The sequence below is a fragment of the Perca flavescens genome, chromosome 1 (genome assembly GCF_004354835.1).
Source record: "Perca flavescens isolate YP-PL-M2 chromosome 1, PFLA_1.0, whole genome shotgun sequence".
Taxonomy (NCBI): Eukaryota; Metazoa; Chordata; class Actinopteri; order Perciformes; family Percidae; genus Perca; species Perca flavescens.
Genome location: NC_041331.1, coordinates 6,234,768 through 6,257,733, shown reverse-complemented (window position 1 = coordinate 6,257,733; position 22,966 = coordinate 6,234,768). Strand labels below are relative to the sequence as shown.

The 22,966-nt window shown below is 40.2% G+C and overlaps 1 protein-coding gene across 4 annotated transcripts in view; it reads left to right on the top strand.

Annotated features, from left to right (window-relative positions):
- The first annotated feature begins 4,507 nt into the window (after positions 1–4,507).
- nadsyn1 (NAD synthetase 1) overlaps positions 4,508–22,966 on the top strand; it is a 33,016-nt gene continuing 14,557 nt past the window's right edge. The window contains exons 1-12 of one of the 4 annotated variants that reach the window (XM_028579268.1): positions 4,508–4,861; positions 7,278–7,338; positions 9,944–10,060; positions 10,400–10,453; positions 10,678–10,767; positions 13,615–13,666; positions 13,817–13,905; positions 15,002–15,119; positions 15,630–15,701; positions 15,799–15,930; positions 18,215–18,286; positions 21,935–22,059. In XM_028579268.1, coding sequence (XP_028435069.1) covers positions 4,777–4,861; positions 7,278–7,338; positions 9,944–10,060; positions 10,400–10,453; positions 10,678–10,767; positions 13,615–13,666; positions 13,817–13,905; positions 15,002–15,119; positions 15,630–15,701; positions 15,799–15,930; positions 18,215–18,286; positions 21,935–22,059 — 1,067 coding nt within the window. In that variant the 5' untranslated portion in view covers positions 4,508–4,776. Of the gene's footprint in view, positions 4,862–7,277; positions 7,339–9,943; positions 10,061–10,350; positions 10,454–10,677; positions 10,768–13,614; positions 13,667–13,816; positions 13,906–15,001; positions 15,120–15,629; positions 15,702–15,798; positions 15,931–18,214; positions 18,287–21,934; positions 22,060–22,966 lie in introns of all 4 variants that reach the window. The other 3 variants (XM_028579274.1, XM_028579281.1, XM_028579291.1) reach the window with 3 other exon arrangements.

The window sequence follows — 22,966 nt, the reverse complement described above, 5'->3', positions numbered from 1 at the left end:
TGATGTTCACATTTTAAAAGAGATAATATTAGGAAGAACAGTTCAGTTGAATAATGCCACAGTGCTTGGTTTGTACAAGTGACAATAAGCATTTGTATGCTGAAAGTTTTAATACCTTCACACTGGTCTGTATTTTTGATAGCAAAAAAAAAGCTACAAACGTGAGTCAAACATATTACGTTTCATTTCATTTAAATACTCGGGATAGCCTAAAGCAAGACAAGGATCGAGTGACTTTGGGCCCTATCTTGCACCCGGCACAGCGCAAAGCCCGACGCAAGCACCTGCGCCCATCTTTGGGCCCATGGGCGTGATGGTCTTACAGTGAGGTGTGTTCAGGTGCATTCTTGGCGTATTGCTATCTTGAGGCAGCGGGAAGTGATTGCGCCAGTGACCAACAAAAACCTGGTCTAAAGTCAACAGCGCAGCATTTCATTGTTATTTTAACAGTAAATTAGTTAAAATGCGCCTAGGCTCATGCACAGCGCGCAGACTATGCTTGTTACACACACACACAGGGACGCGCAGTAGCACACAAACATGCAAAAGATTACAAATAAAAATATTACGGTGCAAATCCGCCATCATAATAGCAATGCGCCAAGGTACAAACGCGCCTGGCTTTTAAAGGGAACGGGAGATGACACTCTGATTGGTTTATTGTATGTTACGCCCAAAACACACCTATGAATTAAAGGTGCTCTAAGCGATGTTGGGTGACGTTACTTCTTGTGACGTTCAAAGTATATTCAAACAAAACGGAGACTAGCTCGCTCCTCCCTCCTCCTCATCCCGTCCCCTCCCCTCCCTTCTGTGCTTCAGCGCACTACCCCCCGCCCCCCAGCAGCTCGCGGATAGTGAGGAGATGTTTGCTGTATGTGACAAAAAATGTTGTAGCCTAAAAAAACGCGTGACATCGCTTAGAGCACCTTTAATGAAGACACTAAGTACAACCTTTTTGAACCATGTGCTCGGCGCACAGACCCTTTTTTCCACCGTCAAACTAGCAAAAGTGGATTTGGACACGCCCTAATCGCACCTGTGCCATGCGCTTCACGCCGTGCGCTTATATCGTTAAAATAGGGCCCTAAGACTACAGCGGGGCTTTGAGCTACTTGCTAATGTCAGTATCATAGACTGTAAAAATAACAGTAACTATAGTAGTAACTAGTAATAAATATAACACGAGCTCACAATAACAATAGTAACCTGCTGATGTTGGGCAAGTATTGATTTCCATTTTTACTTTTTTAGTTTAGCATGTTAGCATGCTAACATTTGCTGACCAGCACTAAACTCAAAGTACAGCTGAAGCTGATTGCAGAGATCTGGACATAAACCGAAGTATTAGACACGTTTAAATGTTGACCTGAAGGTGGCGCTGAAAAGTCAGGGGATGACCACATGTATAACAGCATAAACATCTCTTCCAAATTGCAACGCAATCCCTCCAATAGTTGGACATTTCACTCTGAACCACAGATGTCAACCTGCTAGTTAGCAGGGTACATAGTCTGGGAACCATGAATGTCCGTACCACATTTTGTGCCAGTCCATCTAGTAGATTTTGAGCTATTTTACTGACAAGGTGAAAATGTGACCTGCCTTTTTTTTTGCATCGAGGCTAGGGGACTACAGATGAAAAAAATAAAATGATTTGCCATGTCTCCTTCTTAAATAAACTGATTGAATTGAGTTTGTAGGCAGTAATCAAAAGTCAGAGGATCATCAGAGGTGAAAAGTAACAAATTACAATTACTCACATTACGGTAATTGAGTTTTGTTTGATTTTTTTGTTTTTTTTACAATCTGTACTTTTACTTTCACTTACTTTGTTTGAAGTATTGTACTTTGCTACATTTTAAATCACATCATTTACTGAGTAAAAAAAAAAAACTCTCTAATGTTGTTTTGCGCCATTGCTTTGGCAAAGTATCTGTCAGCAAACTTAAATCGAAAGCGGCTTTGTGCCCTTATCGAATCACAAAAGACTTTGATTTGACTAAAAAAACAGGCTATAATAAGTATAAAAAAGATATTAAAGTCTCCCCCGATGTTCAAAAGTAACTTTTACTCTGAGTACATTTTAAATGACCTACTTTTAACTTTTACCTGAGTAGATTTTAATACCAGGAATTTTAAGTGTACATAAGTAAAAGTCCATACTTTAATTTTACTTAAGTAGAATATGTTTGTACTCTTTCCACCTCTGAGGATCACCAAAGTCATTCATCATCTGGGAACCATAAATTTAATGGCAATCCATCCAATAGTTGTTGAGATATTGCAGTCTGGACCAAAGTGGTGGACCAACCGAAACCAAAGCTCCAGAATTGATGGACTGAGCTAAGTCTGGCTTTACTGGTGATGTTGCTTTTGTAAAACACCCCTCTGGTTATATTAGTGACACAACAAAGTGCTAAGTGGAAGAAGGTGATCGATAGAGATGGCTGGGGAAAGGATGGATACTTCCAGCGAAGACAGTTCTCCGCCTCCAGACGGTTATAGTCACTGTTTGTGATTGTAGTGTTATCACACTGACAGTGTCAGCTCTCTCCATGGCTTTGACCCACCCTTAGCTTTGTAACGGATGACACAATGTTATTTTCAGCCATTTATACACTGTCCTCACCAAGTGCATGTTTTGTAGAAAAATAAAGTCCATTACTTAAACAGTGTAGCTCTCCATTGTAATGTCAATCCTTTGAAATGTGACTTTGTTAACGCTTTGCCTTTTCTTTTCTTTTTTTAAACTATCGTCACATGTAAAATATTTGACATGAAGTTGAAAGTCTATGTTCATATGATGTTTCAACTGATTCAATGATTTTGGGGTGGCATTCAAGGCCCAGTATTGATCATGTTCATGTAAAAGCTGGTAAGTTTACATTAATGAATGAATGAATAAATGAATGAAAGATGTTGCTTGCAGTGACAGAGCATTAGAGAATTACAGTGTGTTCAATTTGTACTCAAGAGTTTGGAATTTCCGAGGTCAAAGTCGGAAACCCGCCCCCTGAGCTCGGATTTTCAGACAACTTCACAGTACCCCCCCCCGAGCTCAAAATCCAACATGGCTGCTCTGTGCATAAACAGCAGTGAAAGCTGTAGTAACATACAGTTATTAGCACTTCTGTCTTATTTGTGTCTCTCTAAACACACAGTCCTGTCCAACCTTTATCTGTTGACGCTGTTTGTATGCACAAAAAACAGCGTAATGCGTTGTTATTAACTGGTATTGCTAACAATGGCTAACCTGGCTAGAGCTAACCCCACAATGAAAATTCTGACTTGTAAATGGAACGCATTCAACTCGGGTCATTCCCAGGTCCGGCTTCCGAGTTCCGAGTTAAATGGAACGCACTATTAAACCCCATCTGCAGTTCCCCTCAGCTCTACAGAGCTTTGAGCATTGTTTTGGTTTTACAGCCCGTAATCTTTATTGTTTCGGTTCAGTCTTACTGATCTCATGAAACGGCAGCAGCTACGGCAGCCAGCTGTTTTCAGAGACAAAGCTGTGATAAACCCACTGAACGCTATCCGCTCAGCAGCAAACAGCAGTCAGACACAGTTAGAGACTATTAGCTGGTGAACATAGTGGCTCATTTAGCAGCTAAAGAGACAGATATTTCCCTCAGGAGTTGGTGGAGACCAAAGACAGAGCTTAAAGCAGATTGAACATTATACCTGCATCAGGTGGCCAGAAGCACGACTTAAAATGAATACTTATGTCGTTCCATCTCTGCTGGATGTATCAATAAGCAACTGTTTGCGAAACAACATTAAAGCACTTATAAAGCACTGAATGGTTTATTTCTGATCTAATGCTACATTGTGACTGTGAACCATCCAGACCTGCAAGGTGGTCTGGGACAGCTGTGCTTTCTGTCCCCAGAGTCAGAACTAAACAGGGAGAAGCAGCGTTCACTTTTTATGCACCACATATACAGTACAGAACAAACTCCCAAAAACTGCGGGGTGAGCACAGAAGTTTTAAACAGGTAGTTAGCTAAAATGGATGAATGGCTGAAATAATCAGTCAGTTATAATGAGTTAAAGTATTGCATAAGCGGCTGAAAATGGTTAGCTAAAAGAAGGCCTACTGACTAAACATTCAAATGGTTGAAATAGTCAGCAATCTAAATATTGTATGTAAAAATGAACAATATCTAGTATGAATGAAGGGACTTTAAACTCAGAACTCAAATCCAAATTTCACATGTAGATAAAAAATATTTTCAAAATTTGTGTTCATCTTATTCTATGCACCACTTGATATTACCTGGCACGTATTGTGGAATTTGTTATGTATGTCTGTATGATAAATGGTGCTAAAAAATAATAAAAAAATGATCCCAAAAAAATGTGTGTATATATATATATATATATATATATATATATATATATATATATATATATATATATATATTATTATTATTATTATTATTTTTTTTTTTTTTTCAAGCCTTGAAGTAATGTATCTATTATCCTGTGGAGGGCAGTAATGTGCTCAGAAGCGTCTAAATTGCCAAAATGACGGCTCAGAAGAAGCAGTAGAGGCGGAGTACAGGCTTTTTGTACTTCTCCAGGTCAGGTTGAGGTAACTCCACATAGTCCTTATGACAGCCAGTTCACGTTAGATAGATAACTATAGCTACAGTATTTAGCTATACCTGTGCTAGCTTACCGTTATATCCCATATCATTTGCATTGTCCGCCTGGTTTGTTCACGCGACGTGAGTTGCTCAGTGTTGTAACTTAGCAACTACCGCGGACATGGGACGGAAAGTGACCCTCGCTACGTGCTCGTTGAATCAGTGGGCTTTGGACTTTGAAGGCAACCTGGAGAGAATACTGAAGAGTAAGTCGGACTGTTATTACTGCTGCACAGCGGTGTCTTTATATATCACGTATAAACTGTAACTGCTGCGAGGTGTAACGTGAGGTTTCTAGTTTCTGGTTCTATTAATACTGTCCAGTAGTGGAACTGTAACTAGCTAAGTACATTTACTCAAGGACTGTTCTTAAGTACACATTAAGGTAGCCTACAGCTTTACTTGAGTCTTTTCTCTTCATGCCACTTTGGACTGAGAAATATTGTACTTTTTACTCTCATAATCACTACATAATGTAGTGATTATGAGACTAGTCAGACTACATTAATATGTCAGCTTTAGTTACTTACTTTACACATAAAGATTTTTGCACACAAAACACATGTAGTTTATAAAATCTGATGTCTTATTATAAATTAAAGGAGCCCTGCCACACGTATTTCATTACTTTGTGGTAATGCAGAGTTGCCAACTTTTCCCCAAACCTTGGAGTGAGATTTGGTGGGGCGAATCCAAACCTTTTCTACGTACAAAGCAAATGTCTTTGGCTCATTCAGCATCATTACTGTCCGGGTTTAAATTGTGAAAAAATAAATAAATTAGATGACTGCAGTGTAAACAGGTGACAAATTGCGTCAATACAGGGTTTTATAAGAATAATTGATTAACCACTTAGCAACATGAACAGAGAATTGAGACACGTTTGCTTTTTTGCCTCTGAAAATAATGATAATAATTTTCTATCCAAAGTCTTCAGTTTACGTACATCTGTCACCAAGTCCCACAGTGGAACTCACCAAAGTATTGATCACAGATCCCTACAACAGTTCACACAATTCATTCAACAGCCATAAACACACAGTTGGAGCTGCAAAGATTAATTCATTAGTTGTCAGCTATTTACCATACTATATACTATATATTTAATATAATACTATCAGTTGTAAACTGACTATCTTTGAGTTGTGGACAAAACAAGACATTGGAGGATGTCATCTTGGGCTTTGGGAAACACTGATCCACATTTTTCACTGTTTTCTGACATTTTAGAGACCAAATAAGAAATAACTAATTGATAGATTAATCAACAATGAAAATAATCATTAGTTGCAGGCTTGCAGCCCCCCACACAGTAACAGAATGAGCGTTATTAGGCTACATTAAAACAAGCATTCCTTCCTCACCAGGTTCCGTAAGAAAGTACTTTGCACCATATACAGTATACTCTATCGAGTCTATATTTCCGAGATTGTTCAGGTGCCGCCAGAGGTGCCGCCAGAGGTTCCGCCGGATGTCCCTCATTCCGGCTGGATGTCCGGTACTTTCCTCTTTCTTTGTGTTGCCGTTCTAAACTCTGGTGGATTTATGAGGACTATGTTTAACTGCTCCTTAGATCTCTGCAGTGTAAATCCAGACAGCTAGCTAGACTGAAACAACGTTTGAACGTAAACACATGTTCCACCAAAACAAGTTCCTTCCCGAGGCTATTTTGCAGAGGCGAGACAATTGTGATTGGTTTAAAGAAATGCCAATAAACCAGAGCATGTTTTTCTCCTCTCCCGGAATGCTGTGTGGACTAGCCAGACCCTCCTCCACAGCGCTGTGGAGGAAGGTCTGGCTATCCCAGACTACATTATCTCGGCTCTGACTGGATCATTAGAGCAGATAGCTTATTCCACTAACCAGAAGGTTTCCCTCCAGAGATAATGAACATTTCCACCAGTTACTTTTGTGATAGATGCAGTTGAAGCCACAGACAGACAGATTTGTCATGTTGACCTACCCATAACCTGGACACGTCTATAAGACATTTCTGCCTTTGCTGCTTCCATTGTGACCTTTATTTTATCGGTCTCTCACAAGTCTCCTAACTTTGTGGAAATGCAATACCACTTAACCGGTAGTACAGGAACTGAAAACTACTCCAACAACTGGTCAATGCACACAGAACCAACAATGATTTTTGCCAAAATAACAATAATCCTTCCTGCTGTCTGTCTCTGTGTGTGTGTGTGTGTGTGTGTGTGTGTGTGTGTGTGTGTGTGTGTGTGTGTGTGTGTGTGTGTGTGTGTGTGTGTGTGTGTGTGTGTGTGTGTGTGTGTGTGTGTGTGTGTGTGTGTGTGTGTGTGTGTGTGTGTGTGTTTGTTTGTTTGTTTGTTTGTTTGTTTGTTTGTTTGTTTGTTTGTTTGTTTGTTTGTTTGTTTGTTTGTTTGTTTGTTTGTTTGTTTGTTTGTTTGTTTGTTTGTTTGTTTGTTTGTTTGTTTGTTTGTTTGTTTGTTTGTTTGTTTTTTTTTGTTTGTGTTTGTTTGTGTTTGTGTGTGTGTGTGTGTGTGTGTGTGTGTGTGTGTGTGTGTGTGTGTGTGTGTGTGTGTGTGTGTGTGTGTGTGTGTGTGTGTGTGTGTGTGTGTGTGTGTGTGTGTGTGTGTGTGTGTCTCTCTGCAGGTATTGAGATTGCTAAAGCTCACGGAGCCAAATACAGACTGGGCCCGGAGCTAGAGATATGGTATGCTGCTGGGAAAAGCATTTATTTGGTTTCACACTGCAGGGTTCAACAGTAAGGGTTGCCCGATGGCCCGAGGCAAATAAAACACCACGTCTGGCAAGGAAATCTTACACCTTACTTCACATGTGTCAAACTCAAGGCCCGCGGGCCAAATCCGGCCCGTATATCAATTTGGGTTCACAATAGATTTTGGCCCGCCTAGTTGTGCGCCAAACCAAAAACACAGGAAAGTGTTTTTTAAACTGCAATTACGTGTCATTCAAAGCAGAATATAGCAGATTTGCTGACTCTGAGAATCAGAAATTCCCCCAGAAGCAGAGAGTTTTCATATTCAGGCTGTGAAACAGGTTCTTTTGCTTGATTTGCTAAATTCTATGATGGCTGAGTAACTCTTTTGCTGACTTTTGTAGGACTTCATGTCAACAAAAATGCGACAAAAAGCGTACAAAAATGTCAGAAAAAGCAACAAATTTACAAAAAGGTGACAAATGTCTGCCACAAAAAAGTCAGAACAAATGCAACAAAAATGAGGAAAAAAACTACCAAAATGTTAAAAAAGGGACATGCAGTAACAAAAGCATGTCCTGTTTTTGTTAGTGCTCTTTAAGTATCTACATCATTTTTTTTTAGAAACAAAAAAAATACAGATGTTCCAACTTAAACTCTGACATATTAGAAATGAGGGTACCTAAAATGGATGCGGTCAAACAAATTAAAGATAGAAATCCCTTTCTCTCCGGTATGGAAGTAGATTAGGGCCACATGTGAAAAAATGTATTGGTTTGAGATTAAAGACTTTTTTTCAAAACTTCAAAAATTTTGACTTTAAAAAATAAAGGTCAGAATTCTGAGATTAGAGTCATTATTCTGAGAAAAAAGTCAGAATTCTGACTTAAATCTCAGAACTCACATACATTTTTCCACATGTGGCCCTAATCCTCTTCCGTACTCCGGTAAATTAATTATTGCAATTAAATTTCATAGATTTTTTTAAATAATAGCCTCCACTTTCAGTATAAACCTAAACTCATCTAAGACACATGAACATGTGTTTATACATTGTAAACAAAGATCAGATATAAAAATGTAGTTATATAGAGTAGAGTTTTTGTCGTTATTTGATAACCACTAATAAGAAAAACTATTTGTACACAGGGCAAGTAATAATGAGTTTGAGCAAGTAGAATTGTTTTTCGGGGAACTAAAAAAAAAAAAAATACTACCGTTGAACCCTGCATGAGTATATTGACATATTGAAATGTCATAGTATGATTCTCTTGGTCCAAACTGTGATTTTTAAAACTGCTGGACTAACTGTACGAACACACCGCCGCCGACTTGAGCTGCAAAAGAAGCTCTGGCCTTGAAAAAAGTGCAGGGAGGCTTTTGACGCTTTGGCCGCTCTGACGTGGCAGGACATTCACATCAAGCAAGGAAGACTAGCATTACATACTTAAATAATAAAAACATCACGCACTTCACCTACTCACCGGAGACACCAACTATCCCAGCTATTTCATCCCATGCCTTGTGTTTTTTTTAATTGGTCCCTATACGCAAAACAAAGTCATATCCTAAATTATAGGGAACCCAGCAACAGCGATGATGAGCTTTTCCTCCATTTTCTCGGAACTAATGTTTCGGTAGGAACGGAAGTTTATATCGTATGTTCTCTGGAATCAGCCAGCGCGAAGGACATCTGTATTCCGATTGGTTGCTGGTCGTTTGCCACTGAACCGCGTCATACCTCATTACCATAAAGTTGACCAAACTTCAACTTTCTGCTCGACACTCGGGTCGCTCAACACGCCCAAAATGCGACGCCGACGGATTTGCAGCTGAGAGAAGCCGGCTTCCATTGAAAATTAAGGACTTCCTGTAATTTTGAAGCTCAAGTCGGCTGCGATGTGTACGTACAGTAACAGCAATGAAATATATTCAGTGCCTTGTAGTGCTGAGGGTTAATAAGGTGCCAGCCATAGAAATCAAATGGACAGAAAGGCCATTAAACTGTTTGCCGTGATCATTTGATTGGTACACAAGAAAATGGCGGAATAAAGTTAATTTGACTCATTTAGCCGCTGGTTCTCTGCCTCGTAACGTTACTACTCCACCTCTCGTTTGTCCGTTACTGCAAAACCTCACCTCCGCAACTTTCTGGAAGTCGGCTTATACGGAAGTTAATACGTTACCATGGCAACGGTACACATATGATTTGAATGGAAATGGCCTTTCAATCCATTTTATTTCTGTGGTGCCAGCACTGCCAGAGTTTGGAGTTTCAGTTTTACTTTGCTGACATCTCTTTTCTAAATCAATAGGGGTGCATGATTCAGAAAATGTCACGATTCGATATAGATTTTTAGGCTCACTATTCGATTCAAAAATGATTCTCGATTCAAAAAATGATTCACAGTATGTAAATGTAGTTACTTTTCCCATGTGATTGCAGTAGACCTACAATTAAAAGAAATTATAATAATGAAATATACCAAAATTTTGAGAATTCTACGAATTGATTTTGAATCGGTAGAGTTTGAATCGCGATTTGAATATGAATTGATTTTGTTGCACACCCCTATAATTCACTACATTTTCTTAACAGCGGTTTTGGCTGTGCAGACCACTTCTATGAGTCGGACACGTTGCTCCACAGCTTCCAGGTCCTGAGGAAGCTTCTAGAATCGTCTGTCACCCAGGACATCATCTGTGACGTGGGCATGTGAGTATCACCTTTTAAACAGTCAGACCTGTCCAAAAAGTAGTATTCAGTCTAGACGTCCTGTCTGAACAAAGAGTATCACAGTGTTTTGCGCAGGTGTGCCGATAGCTGAACATTTGTAAGTGTATCCCATAAATCACGAAAGGTAACAATTGTTGCATTGCAAACTACTGTGACTCTATAAAGATTTTCCTGGCTGAGAGGACGGCTCAGAACTAGGGACACTCATTCACATTTGCAGCCCCCATTTCTGAATTTAAACTGACAGGACACGTTTGTTCTTACCTCAGAAATCTCACTTTGGAAGTCCCCTTTTGTGACACGTTGTGTTCCCCTCAGGCCCATCATGCATCATAATGTGCGCTACAACTGTCGGGTCCTGTTCCTCAACAGGTACGTCAGCACACCAGTCCGGTCTCATGAATGACATGTTGTTTACCTACTTTTATACATTTATATAACTTAACTGGATATATACTTTGGATTCCCTGTTTTCCGCTTGTGTACTGCTAATGTGACCTGTGAATTCTACAAATATATATCTTTCTATCCACCTATCTATCTATCTATCTATCACTACATATTTTATCGCTGACTATTTGTCCTCCATCCTGTAGAAAGATTCTGTTGATCAGACCTAAAATGGTGATGGCCAACCACGGGAACTACCGAGAGCTGCGCTGGTTCTCACCGTGGAACCAGTTAAGGTTGGTCCTCACTCAGAAGTCTGCCACACTCTGACTCTGTGGTGTTAATATTTGAAGCCCTTCATATCGCTCTGTCTCTCCGTATTTGGGAGAACACTAATTGTTGATACATGATGAATATTAGCAAACTATTTTATATGTTCATTACTTTAATTTGCAATGAGTCTTACACTTAGATACTTAAATTGCTAGGGTATAATCAGGGCAAAACAGAGGTGTTTGACAGGAAGTGGGGTCAACCAATGAGCTTGATATGCAGGGCAAAATGTTGCTACACTGGTGTCTTCAGAGTAGTGGAAGGATTTTCCAGTTCTGTTGTTTCTCTGTCATCTCTGACTCCGCCACTGGCCATGGTGTCTCAAAAAGAGCAGCTGCAGGCTAAAAGGAAGCTAACGTTACCCAGCGTCTATAGCTGAATGCTACCGCTGGTTAGCTACACTGTGTCATCAGTTGTTTTTTTCTTCTTCGGACACGTGCAAGTAGGCGGGGATGGAGAGCAAAAAATAAATAGTAGGAGAATCGTACGATACTGCTTCTTGACACCCCTAATGGATACACCATAGCTGCCTGCTCTGTGGAGATGTGGTAGGTGTAGGTGTATCTTCATAAAAGTGTATTTCCAGCAAAGTCCCATGCCCTTATTTAGTAACACTATCTGCTAAAAGTTGACTGGTGCTCCACATGATGAGTAAGCTGTTTGTGATGTGTAAAAATTAATGACCTTTAAAGGTCCCGTATCATGCTCATTTCCAGGTTCATACTTGTCTTTCGGGTTTCTACAAGAACATGTTTACATGCTTTAATGTTAAAAAAAACAACAAATTTTTCTCATACTGTCCGTCTGAATATACCTCTATTGTCACTGCAGCCGGGGGAATGACTGTAACGGCACTGTAGCGGCACTCTCTAACTATATATAGTAAAGTTGTGACATCACAACCGTACAGGAAGTCCTGACAGCTTGTTTAAAGGCACAGTCTCTGAATACGGGCTGTGTGCATTTCTCTGTGGATTGAGATTGTTTTGATACTTTCACGGTATTTATACAGCACCTCCATTAGCTTTATAATTAAAAGGACATGGAAAACTATCTTTTTACAATATGGGACCTTTAAAACAACTTTAATCTGGGAAATACGCTAACTTGTAATTCATTCATTCATTCTAACCTTTATTTAACCAGGAAAAAACTCTGTTTGGTTTCAGCAGCTTGGTTTCAATAATTACAAAGACAATAACGAAATAAAAACATAGACACACTTTCACTCATCATATTCAAACACCAATGTCATCATAAAGAAAATCTGGGTCCTAAATCAATTTAAAAACAATGACAGACAGACTGCCTTTCTGCAAGGTCTTTTAGAAAGCCTTTAAAAGAATAAAGTGAGACCAACTCCTTCAACTGTAGCTCATTCTGAAGCTGATTCCATGCAGATGGTGCTGCAAAATTAAAAGCCTTTTTGCCAAAGTCAGTGCAGGCTTTAGGGACTGACAATAAAAATGGATCCTGTGAACGCAAGTGATATGTCCCTGTAGACTTTGGGAGGATGTAAGCATTCAGATAAGGAGGAAGTAATCCTAGTACTGCTTTATAAATAAAAAGATGCCAGTGCATCCAACGCCTAATTGAGATGGAGAACCACTCAACCCGAGAATAAAGCAAACAGTGATGAGTATGAGATTTAAGTTTGTGATGAATCTTAAGGCTCCATGAAACAACGTGTCCAAAGCGTGAAGACAATGGGAGGTCGAATACATATATAAAATGTCACCATAGTCCAAAACAGACAAGAATGTGGCATTTACAAGTTGTTTTTTTGCTTTAAAGGATAAACAAGACTTGATTCTACTTCAACTTCAGTTTTTTAACCAAACCTTGGACATGCAGTGTAAAAGACAGTGATTGATCCATGATAATGCCCAAGTATTTATAATGTGATACTTCTTCAATTTCTGTACCTGAAAGTGTACAAATGGTTGGGACATTTTTTTTTGCTGATTTTCCCTTAGTGAAAGTCATGACTTTAGTTTTGTTAGAGTTTAGAACCAATTTTAAAGTAACCAGATTATGTTGCAAGATGTTAAAAGCAGATTGTAAATTTGTGATTGCCTGACGTAAAGTAATGTTGTCCAGTACAGAGAAAAAGTAGGTTTAGATTAGTTTAGCACAAAGACTGAAACATGGGGAAACGTTTAGCACTTTAATGTTTGAAGGGTTAAAAAAAATACAACTCCTAAGCTGTGTTATTTACATGATGTAGCTCGTTAACTAGCAGGCTACTCACTAATGCCCTAAACAGTCAGCTGCACCTTTTATCTTTATCTAAGTCAGAGTTGGCACAGTGATCAAACCTGGCAACAACCACCATTATTACAGGAGTATCTAATGCTAACCGCTACTAAAACCACAATGTCTCATTTTTTTATATCAGCAGTTAAATTCACAAAATGCATTTAGATATGAGTTTGAAAGGTGTATTTTTTCACTTTTGTAGAAGCTAAAACAGTTTCGCCATTATTGTATTGTTTGAGCCAAGCTAGGTGATAGGGCTGTGCAATTATTCAAAATCTTAATCACGATTCCAATTTTGGCTCCTAATGATCACAAACACAATTTTTGATTAATTGAAAAAAACGAAAAAACGTTTTTTTGCACATTGTGTTTTGCAAGTAAACTCTTATTTTGTCTTTTTGTTCTAAATGAAAAAAAAGTCAACGAGTAATCATGTTAAATAATCGTGATTTCAGTATTGACCAAAATCATTGGGATTATAAATGTTTTCAGCCAACACTTTGATTCAATTTTGTGATTTTATTTCACTTGTTTTTGCTTGTTTCTTTAAGGAATGTGGAGGAGTATTTCCTGCCAAGAATGATCCAGGAGGTAACAGGGCAGGTAAAAACACCCTATTATTATTATTATTATTATTATTATTATTATTATTATTATTATCTGTATCTAAGACTAGCTATTTCTTTTATTAACAAATAAATGTTAGCAAAGAGAGGCTCAGTGTTTTTATTCCCGTTTGTTTGTGTCCATCAGGTTACTGTCCCATTCGGTGACTGCGTGCTGTCCACTAAGGACACCTGCATTGGCACTGAGATTTGCGAGGAGCTCTGGAACCCCAGAAGGTAGAGCAACACAGGATTGTGTATAAGGATGGCATAGGTGTCGTCGTTTTCTGTTTAAAGCAAGACAAGGCATATATTGTATAGCACATTTTAGCATAAGGCAATTCAAAGTGCTTTACATCAAACATTAAAGAGCAGTTCAGAACTGGTAAGAATATAAAAACAGCTAAAATAGAATAAAACAGATATGAAATAGAAGAATAAAAGCCGTGCAGTGTAAAAAAATTACAACTATTACAATTATTCAAAGAAAGGCAGCATCAAACTGTAAAGTCCTTAGCTTTGATTTAAAAGAACTGAGAGTGAAATGGGGCAATTCCAGCCTTTATTTTGATAGGACAGCAGAAGACATGAAAGGGGAGAGAGAAGGGGGGAATGACATGCAGCAAAGGGCCGCAGGTCGGAGTCCAACTCCGGCCCGCTGCATCGAGGAGTAAACCTCTATATATGAGTGCCCGCTCTACCAACTGAGCTATCCGGGCGCCCTAGAACTGAGAGTTTAACCTATGTCTGATTGCAGGAACCCCAGGTTCCATTCAGCCCCAAGATGATCTGTTGTAGGAGATGAGTCCATCCTAAGTGGGCTGGATAAGCACATAAGAAGCCGAGTCCAGACTAGTTTAATGACAGCCAGAATGAATGGGTGCCATCAATCAAGAAGTGGGCTTGTGAGATGGCTAGGGTGGCAGCGTTTGAAAAGATGTCATATAAACGGTTTGCCAGATTGGATGTCTACACCCTAAAATGGAGCTAGTACCTGAGCTTTCTGGAGGGCTCCTAGGAAGCTTTGTGCTGGGGAGAGACGTGTATGGTGGGCTTATTTGTTTAGTCATTTTTACATATGTTGATGGCTTATTGTCTAATTTGTTATTATTTTGTTGAATGATCTGGAATATTGTAGTTACTGTGTCATCTTTTCTTGATTTTTGTCTGAGCGGGTGGTGATGAAATAAAAAATGGTCAATCCCAACAAAAAAAGTACTGAGAGTTACAGGGAACCTGCAGTTCTCTGGGAGTTTGTTCCAGAAAATGTGCTGTCTGAAACAATCCTCACTCCTGATGACTGAACCTTTTTTTTTTCCTTCTCTTTCCTCAGCCCCCACATTCAGATGGGTCTGGATGGAGTCGAAATCTTTACCAATTCGTCCGCCAGCCACCACGAGCTCCGCAAAGCGGACCAAAGAGTCAACCTGATCAAGTCAGCCACCACCAAGGTAGTGTTTAACCAGGAGTCCACAAAAATGTGCTTGGTAAGGAGCACATGATGTACTAAAGTGGTTCCCAAAGCAGGGGTCCTTGAGGGGTAATCCAGGGGGTCCCCAGCAAAAAGGGGCATCATTTTTTTCACTATAATTACATCCATAAGTAACACAGTGACACAATGTATGACTATTTTGGTCATGGGTTTCATACACTTTCTGTAATAAAAAATCTAAAAGCGAAAATATGTGATGCGGGACCCTGGTAAAAAATATTGGGTGTCCGTGGTCTATTTTGTGTCAGTTTAGGGGCCCTTGTGTGCCAACCACTGTTGTGTTACACTACGTGGAAGACAAATACTGGTCTAGAGTTTGAAAAAAAAAAAAATCTAATTTGCAATATTGGTCTGAAAAATGAGCAATTGCTTATATTCCTGAAATCATTTAGCTCTACCAGCAGCTTACCAAGACACTTTATATAAACGTAGGTTTTTGTTTGAATATGTCACCCATCTGCACATCCAGGACACAGGACAATGCAAAGCAGAGATCACCAGAGGGCAGTGTTGTACCACCAATACAGGACACAGTACCACCGTAACATCCTGTCTGCTGAGCACACCTTCTGCCTTCAGCATGCGATAGCTTGACTAAAATCAGCATTGCATTCAGTGTATTGTTGGTGTTGTTCCAGAGTGGAGGCATCTACCTGTATGCCAACCAGAGGGGCTGTGACGGGGACCGCGTGTACTACGATGGGTGCGCCATGGTGGTCATCAACGGAGACATTGTGGCACAGGGAGCGCAGTTCTCACTGAACGATGTGGTGTGTACGGACATGGAAAGAGCAAGACCTGGCTCAAAAAAAAACATAACCTGCAAATAAGATTGTACTCACACTAGGGCTGCACGATTATGGCCAAAATGATAATCCCGATTATTTTGATCCATATTGAGATCACGATTAATTATCACGATTATTTTTAGATTTTAACCAAAACAAATTTTGGTTAAAATCTACATCCATATTGCTTTTACATCCATATTGTGCTACATCGGTTAAAATCTACATCCATATTGCTTTTACATCCATATTGTGCTACATTCCTCCTTTTATTGAAGGCTACTGTGAAGGAGTATGCCATTTCAGCTGTTGTGCGACCGCTTTCCACCCATGCACGTTTATCTACCTGACGAAATAGCAACGCGGATTTCGGTGGCTCATTACGCTGCTACTTACATGTCTGCGTTGCACTCTGATGCTCCGAAACCCACATTAGAGGCAACATAAACATCGCTGCACGTCACGCTAGTAAGCACTAATAACACATTACGCAGCAAGTAACGTTAGTTTACCGTTAGCTACAGTAGTAACTGGATAAAACACCGCTAAAATGCTGACAGCTAAACGGTGTATTGTGACTGTATTCCAACAGCGGGACGTCCAACAGTCTGCTGCTAAAGCTATGAGCTAAAAGACACAAACTAGCACTGGTCACTGCTGTTGTATGAAAAACAAAACAGACGGGACAAAATGCTGAGTTTACTTGTAAATTGGTAAACTTTGTGACCGACTTACGATGACCGACTGCTTCCTGTTGTGGAATTTTTCCTCACGTTACTCTGTCCTTTGTGACTGTCTACATCTAGAAACTAAACTGCGCGGTACAGGGAACAACTCTGATTGGCTCATGGAGGCACGTGATCAAACAGTGGTTTATGGAACGCTAGATTGGCTTTGCAAAAACTTTGATAAGGAGCGTTCTATAAACGCAATGACGCATTTTAAATATCGCTCGATCACGCAAATTTGATCGTGGGAAGCCAAAATCGTGATCGTGATTAAAATTTGATTAATTGTGCAGCCCTAACTCACACTTAGCCCAGTTGCCTTGAACCGTACCCGAGCACAATTAACTCCCCTCCCCCACTCCCACGCCATGCTGCACTCACACTACAATTAAACAGTCGGGGCCAGAGCACTAGCATAGAAATCTAGACGCACCCTAGTGGCAGCAAATGTAATTTGCAGCCACGGTCATCTAGCAACTCTCCGTTGGCTTGCGAGCTGGAAAAATCAAACTCTAGTCAGGCCAATCACATCGTGTATAGAGTCAGTGGGCGGGCTTAACATAATGACGATAGAGTTAAAGAACGGCACTGAAGTCGTTCTTTAATCTATCAACTAGCGTTGCTTTGGTTGGTTGTAGCGCTATCCTATTGCGTGCAGAGGGAATTTGAAAGACAACCGTTTATCCCGCCCCTCGGATTGAGCCCTGCCAATGTTGAGTTCCCAGACCCACATCTGTCAGGCTACCACAGCACAGCTACGTCATTACATCGCGGGCCAGAGGACGCTTACATCATTACGACGCAACTTTTTGTTTTGAAGAAAACCAGAAAATGAAGCCCTCTCATACAGCACAACGGAGTCCATCACTGTAATGCTTCCTCTGTGGCTTATATTGAGTTGTTCGGGGAGCAACGACAGGTTTACTGCTAATGCAGCGCACATCAGTTCCGTCCTCGGGCACGTTTAGCGAGCACACTGATGCGTACAGTGCCCAAGTCCAACAGAACCGTACCCCGGCCCAACTCTTTAAGCCGACCAGGGCACAGTACGTAGCGATCACGCTAGTCAAACTAAGAGGACTCTGATGAGATGTAACCTTACATCGAAACATTAGTCACTGTTATGCACCTTAAAAAATAAAACCATCAAGTAAGAAGACATCGGTGTTGCAGCAGCAGTTTTTTGCTATTTCAAACTAAGCGGACTTTGAGGTCAAATGTGCTCGGGCACGGTTTAACTGGGCCTAGTGTGAGTATGCCCTAAGAGTATTTACTGTTTGTACCTGTGATATTATTGTAGATGTGGACATAAGTGTGTGTGTTTCCTGTGTGTACAGGTCTATTGGGTAACTGTTGCAGGGCAGGTCATACAGTAAGACAGCAGGCAGACAGCATTCCTGAGTCACAAGCCAGACTGATCTCTGTGTGTGTGTGTGTGTGTGTGTGTGTGTGTGTGTGTGTGTGTGTGTGTGTGTGTGTGTGTGTGTGTGTGTGTGTGTGTGTGGGTGTGGGTGTGGGTGTGTGTGGGTGTTTTGCAGGAGGTGATTACAGCCACTCTTGACCTGGAGGATGTGCGGAGCTACAGAGGAGAAGTGTGCCAGCCGAACATGGTGAGACAACACCCACCTCCGACCTTTTGTAATGTGCAAGTTGCCGAGTCATGGCTTTAGCGCATGTGAGCGAAGTGAAACGGTGAGAATTTTTTTTTGCGCATCGCTCAAGGAGCAGTTCATTTCATCCGTTCACTCGCTCAAAGCTGCTCCCTGCACCCTCACTTAGATTTCACCCCCCTCTGTTCAAATTGCTCACATTTCCCTCCCAAAAAAAACCAACCTGGAGAGGGAGGGCGCATGTACTGTGCCGCAGTAACACAGTAACGGGCTCAGGCGTGCTTCCAACTCCTGGTGTCAGCGGTACCGGAGCCAAATTAGAAAAGGGGAAATAAGGCAACGCTCCAAAATTGAAAAAAATCCGCTATACTCTCCATCCAAAATCCTCCCACTCTCTACACTCTGCTCCCATGCTCTGCGTGGCTTTTGTTTTTTACTTATTATTTCCTTCCATCACCTCTAAAGCACACTTATTAACAGGGTGTATCAGGTAAAAAAAATGTATACAATGTGCCCAATATCTGCAAAACTAACAGCTTTCCCATCAGCCTCAGCTCTACGTTGTGTCTAAACTAAGGTAGTGAACATGGCAAGCATTATACCTGCTACTAGCATGAGCATTTTTAGTCTCACAGAGCCCTGCTTGTGTGGCTGTGGACTTTAGGCCACCAGTTCAACCCTTGGTTAGCTTTGTTTTACCAGTGAGAGTTAACTACAGTAAAATATAGCATTTAGCATAAACACTGCTGCTATGGTTGCTTGTTTAGCATGCTTTAGGTTGCATGCTGATTTAGAATAGTGGTTGAACTGCTGACCGTAACGTCTGTATGTTTGCGGTGTCCTGGGGAACCATGTTACAGTAATGGATATTTGCCCTCCAATCAGAAACAGGTATCTTCTTTTTTTTTTTATTATTATTTTTTGGGGCTTTTCCGCCTTTATTTTGACAGGACAGCTAGGTGAGAAAGGGGGAGAGAGAGAGGGGTAAGACATGCAGGAAATTGTCACAGGTCAGATTCGAACCCTGGACTTCTGCGTTGAGGCATAAGCCTCTAAGTACATGTGCACCTGCTCTATCCACTGAGCCAACCCGGCCACGACAGGCATCTTCTTTAACTGTGGGAGAGTTTGTCCCATTGATAATCAACTGCATCTGAACAACAACCTTTATATAGGTCAGTGTTTCCTGTATGTTGATTTTTATGTTGTTGTTGTTCGGACAGACCTGCCCCCACTGCTAAAAAAAATCCTAAAGGAAACACTGTAGGTACAAAGAGAAATATTTTAGTAGTCTAAAGTTATGGTTTTTACTGTATTTATGAGCCCACAATGGCTGGAACTAGAATGTGAGGTGTGGCTCGTTTACAGTTGAGTGTGAATACTGTATGTCTTTATCGACCCTGAGGTAAAATAGCAGGCCTGACTTTTGTATGTCACATATTACAGCTAATGAGACTGGAACAGAGGTTGCTCTGGGATCATGCACTCATGACGAGGTGCGTCTCTCTCTATCTCACTCGTTACAGACCTGTGAGCAAGTGTGTTCGTCCTGAGACAAAAAAAAAGTCCTGAATCACAATTTTTAATGCTCGGTAATACGGGTTGAAACTGTTTTTTCAGGGCCGATATTGATAACGATTATTAGTGGTTAATGAAACCGATAACATATATAGGAACCGATATGCTTTTACAGTTAATATGAAAATTTTACAGTCGAAATTAACATTTTGGAATGTTACAAACTCCAACGCATAAGTTTGATTTAATGATTTAAGCAATTATGTAATAAAACTGAAACTTTGAACATAATACAGTCAAAGAAAATCAATAAAAATAAACAAAAATAGCTTCCTGAAGTTTTGCCTTACTAACATTTTCTTGCAGACGGCTTACAGAGCCGGAGAGTAGTAGCGCACTTTTAAATAATTAACTTTATCGGTTATCAGGCAAATAACACGCTGATACAGATGATGTACTGATTGACAAATATCTGCTCCGATAATTGGTCGATCCCTACTCAGTTAGTATCATGTCCGATCGCTGCCATTAGAGGTTACGCCTCAAACTAGAGCTGGGCGATATGGAGGAAATCAAATATTACGATATTTGTGACCAAATACCTCGATGTCGATATTGCGGCGACATTGTATGGTTGACTATTGGTGCTTTCACAAAACATTTTCACAATGAGATTTTGCCCAGCCCTACCTCAAATCACGGTGTGGAAATGGAGAGAACTGAGTCAGGATAAGTAATCCAGCACTGCTCAAATGTACAAAAAGATCTCAAATATTTCACTAGAATGGAGGACAAATTCAAATTTACAACACAAACAATATATGATCCCCTTAGCATTCCGCCCCCTTGTCCCCGTGGGAGATAGGGGATGTTTAGGGTGGAGGGTAGCAGGTCAACAGTAGATTCCACATAGAAGTGGTATACAGCATCTGAAAGCTTGGAACCTGACAATTAATTTGACATGCAGCTCAGCACTCTGGGTAGAGCTGCTCAATTATGGGGGAAAAAATCATAATCATGATTCTTTTGGTCAATATTGAAATCACGATTACTTAACACGATTACTCACAGGGTTTCCCCCAGAACAGTTGTTAAGCCTGGTGGCAAGTGTCTTTTTTTTCTACAAGGGCCCGGCTGGGGCCAATCCCAGCCTGATAGCAGCATTAATGGAGAGCCCAGTAGTTTCTGTGGTAACTAGGGTTGGGTACCAACGTAAACGGTAGTAATGAGACCGAATAAGAACGAAAATGTCGGTGCCTGACTTTTTTTTTTTTTTTTTTCAGAAGCATTGCTGCAGCGGGACGTAACAGTCCGCAGCTGCCGTTGTCGGAAATACAACATGCGTTTACTTGAAACTCGCCAGCCTTGTGGTGCATTCAAAGTTATTGTAAAATACCCTTTTCCCATCTGGTGCTTGTTTTTGTCATTTACCAGCAATTTACTGGTGAAATAAGTCATTGTAAGTTACTGTTATTACATTATTAATCAATCATTTAATTTTGACTATATGGCCTTAGCAATAAACAAGCCGTTCTTTAATGTCACCAACTGTCGTTTTGTGCTCCTTTTTTTTAATATTATATACATTTTAAATATATTCTCTATGTTTCGGTTCAGGCACTGTTTAAAGGCACCGATTAAAAGTATCGTTTTAGCACCGGTATCTGAAAAAACCCAAACGATATCCATAGTAATGGATCGATGGGATTGAGAATTTAAAAAAAAGACAGATTTCATAGGGCCCTACATTAGGTCAGTGCTAAAAGCTATCTAGATATTTAAAAATATGACTACATCTAAGTTTCCAACTTTGTACATAAGCACAAGGGACAAGTGGTGAGTGCATCACCCAATTTGTCACACACTTGTACTTAAAATTGATTCATTCTTTACTTTCTAGCATCTCTAGCTCAATTACAAGTGAATTATGGCTTGTAAAGACATTTCAATGGACTCCCATGCATCTCCCTCATTGGACAGCTGTCCTAACCTGTCATCCTACAGAGATTTGTAGAGCGGAAAACACCTTTCTCTATTTCCCGATCACTGTTTGATGCTTTGGTATGTTTTCACTTATATGTGTCACTTTTTCACTCCATTCAATTTCCCTCTCGTACTTCTCTGTTGTAGGAGCGTGAACCCAAACCTTGCCACAGGGTCAAAGTTGACTTCTCTTTCTCCAGTGGGGATGATATCTTCCTCCCTACCCACCAGCCAATAACATGGCACTTTCATACCCCAGAGGAAGAGATCAGGTAACAGCCTACATTTCATTTGGTACAAAATATGTATTTCTTCTTAACAGAAACACCAGTGTCATCTTCTAGCTTCTGAAAAGGCCTGTAACAACGCATGATGTAATAATTGAACCCAATATGTAATAAATTTCTACCACATTTCAATATTTTATTACATCAGAGATCTTCAACAGGGGGTCTGCGACCCCTAGGGGGTCCTCATTCATTGCAAGGGGGGGACCCTCCATATGATTGTCAATTATATCAAAATCGTAGTAGTATAGTATCGCAATATTTTCCGTGGCAATACTGTATCGATACACAGACGCCAAGTATCAATCTATTATTACATATGTGTTGGTCAGTTTGTCTCCTTAACAATCCCATTTTGCGGCAATAAAATTGAAGTGAGATGAACTAACAGAGAAATGTATCTTTTTAGATAAAACGGATGTTGACAAAGTTTCCTTTTGGGGACATCATTTGAAATTGGGAAAAATTTGAAGCTGGAAAAATAAGGTAATACATTTCAATATATCGCAGAATATGGCAATATGTTTAAAATCGCAATAATATTGTATCGTGACAGTAAGTATCGTGATGATATCGTACCGTGAGGCCTCTGGTGATTCCTACCCCTACTGGCCTGTAGGTAAGGTAGTCTCTAAGGTAGCCAGACACAAATACAGTTATTCGTAAGGATTCACTGTGCCACATGTATGTGTAACATTAAAAGATGATTTATAATATCATGCCAACAATTATTATTTTAATAACTTAGTATCCTATGCAAATAAGGTATAAAGGCTTTAGGCCACCCTTCCCATTACTGTTGGTCCAGTTTAATATGCAACTTTATTTTATAAAATGTATGTGTGAGTGGGTCCCTGCTCCACATCTCTTTCAGTTAAGAGGTCCTTGGCTT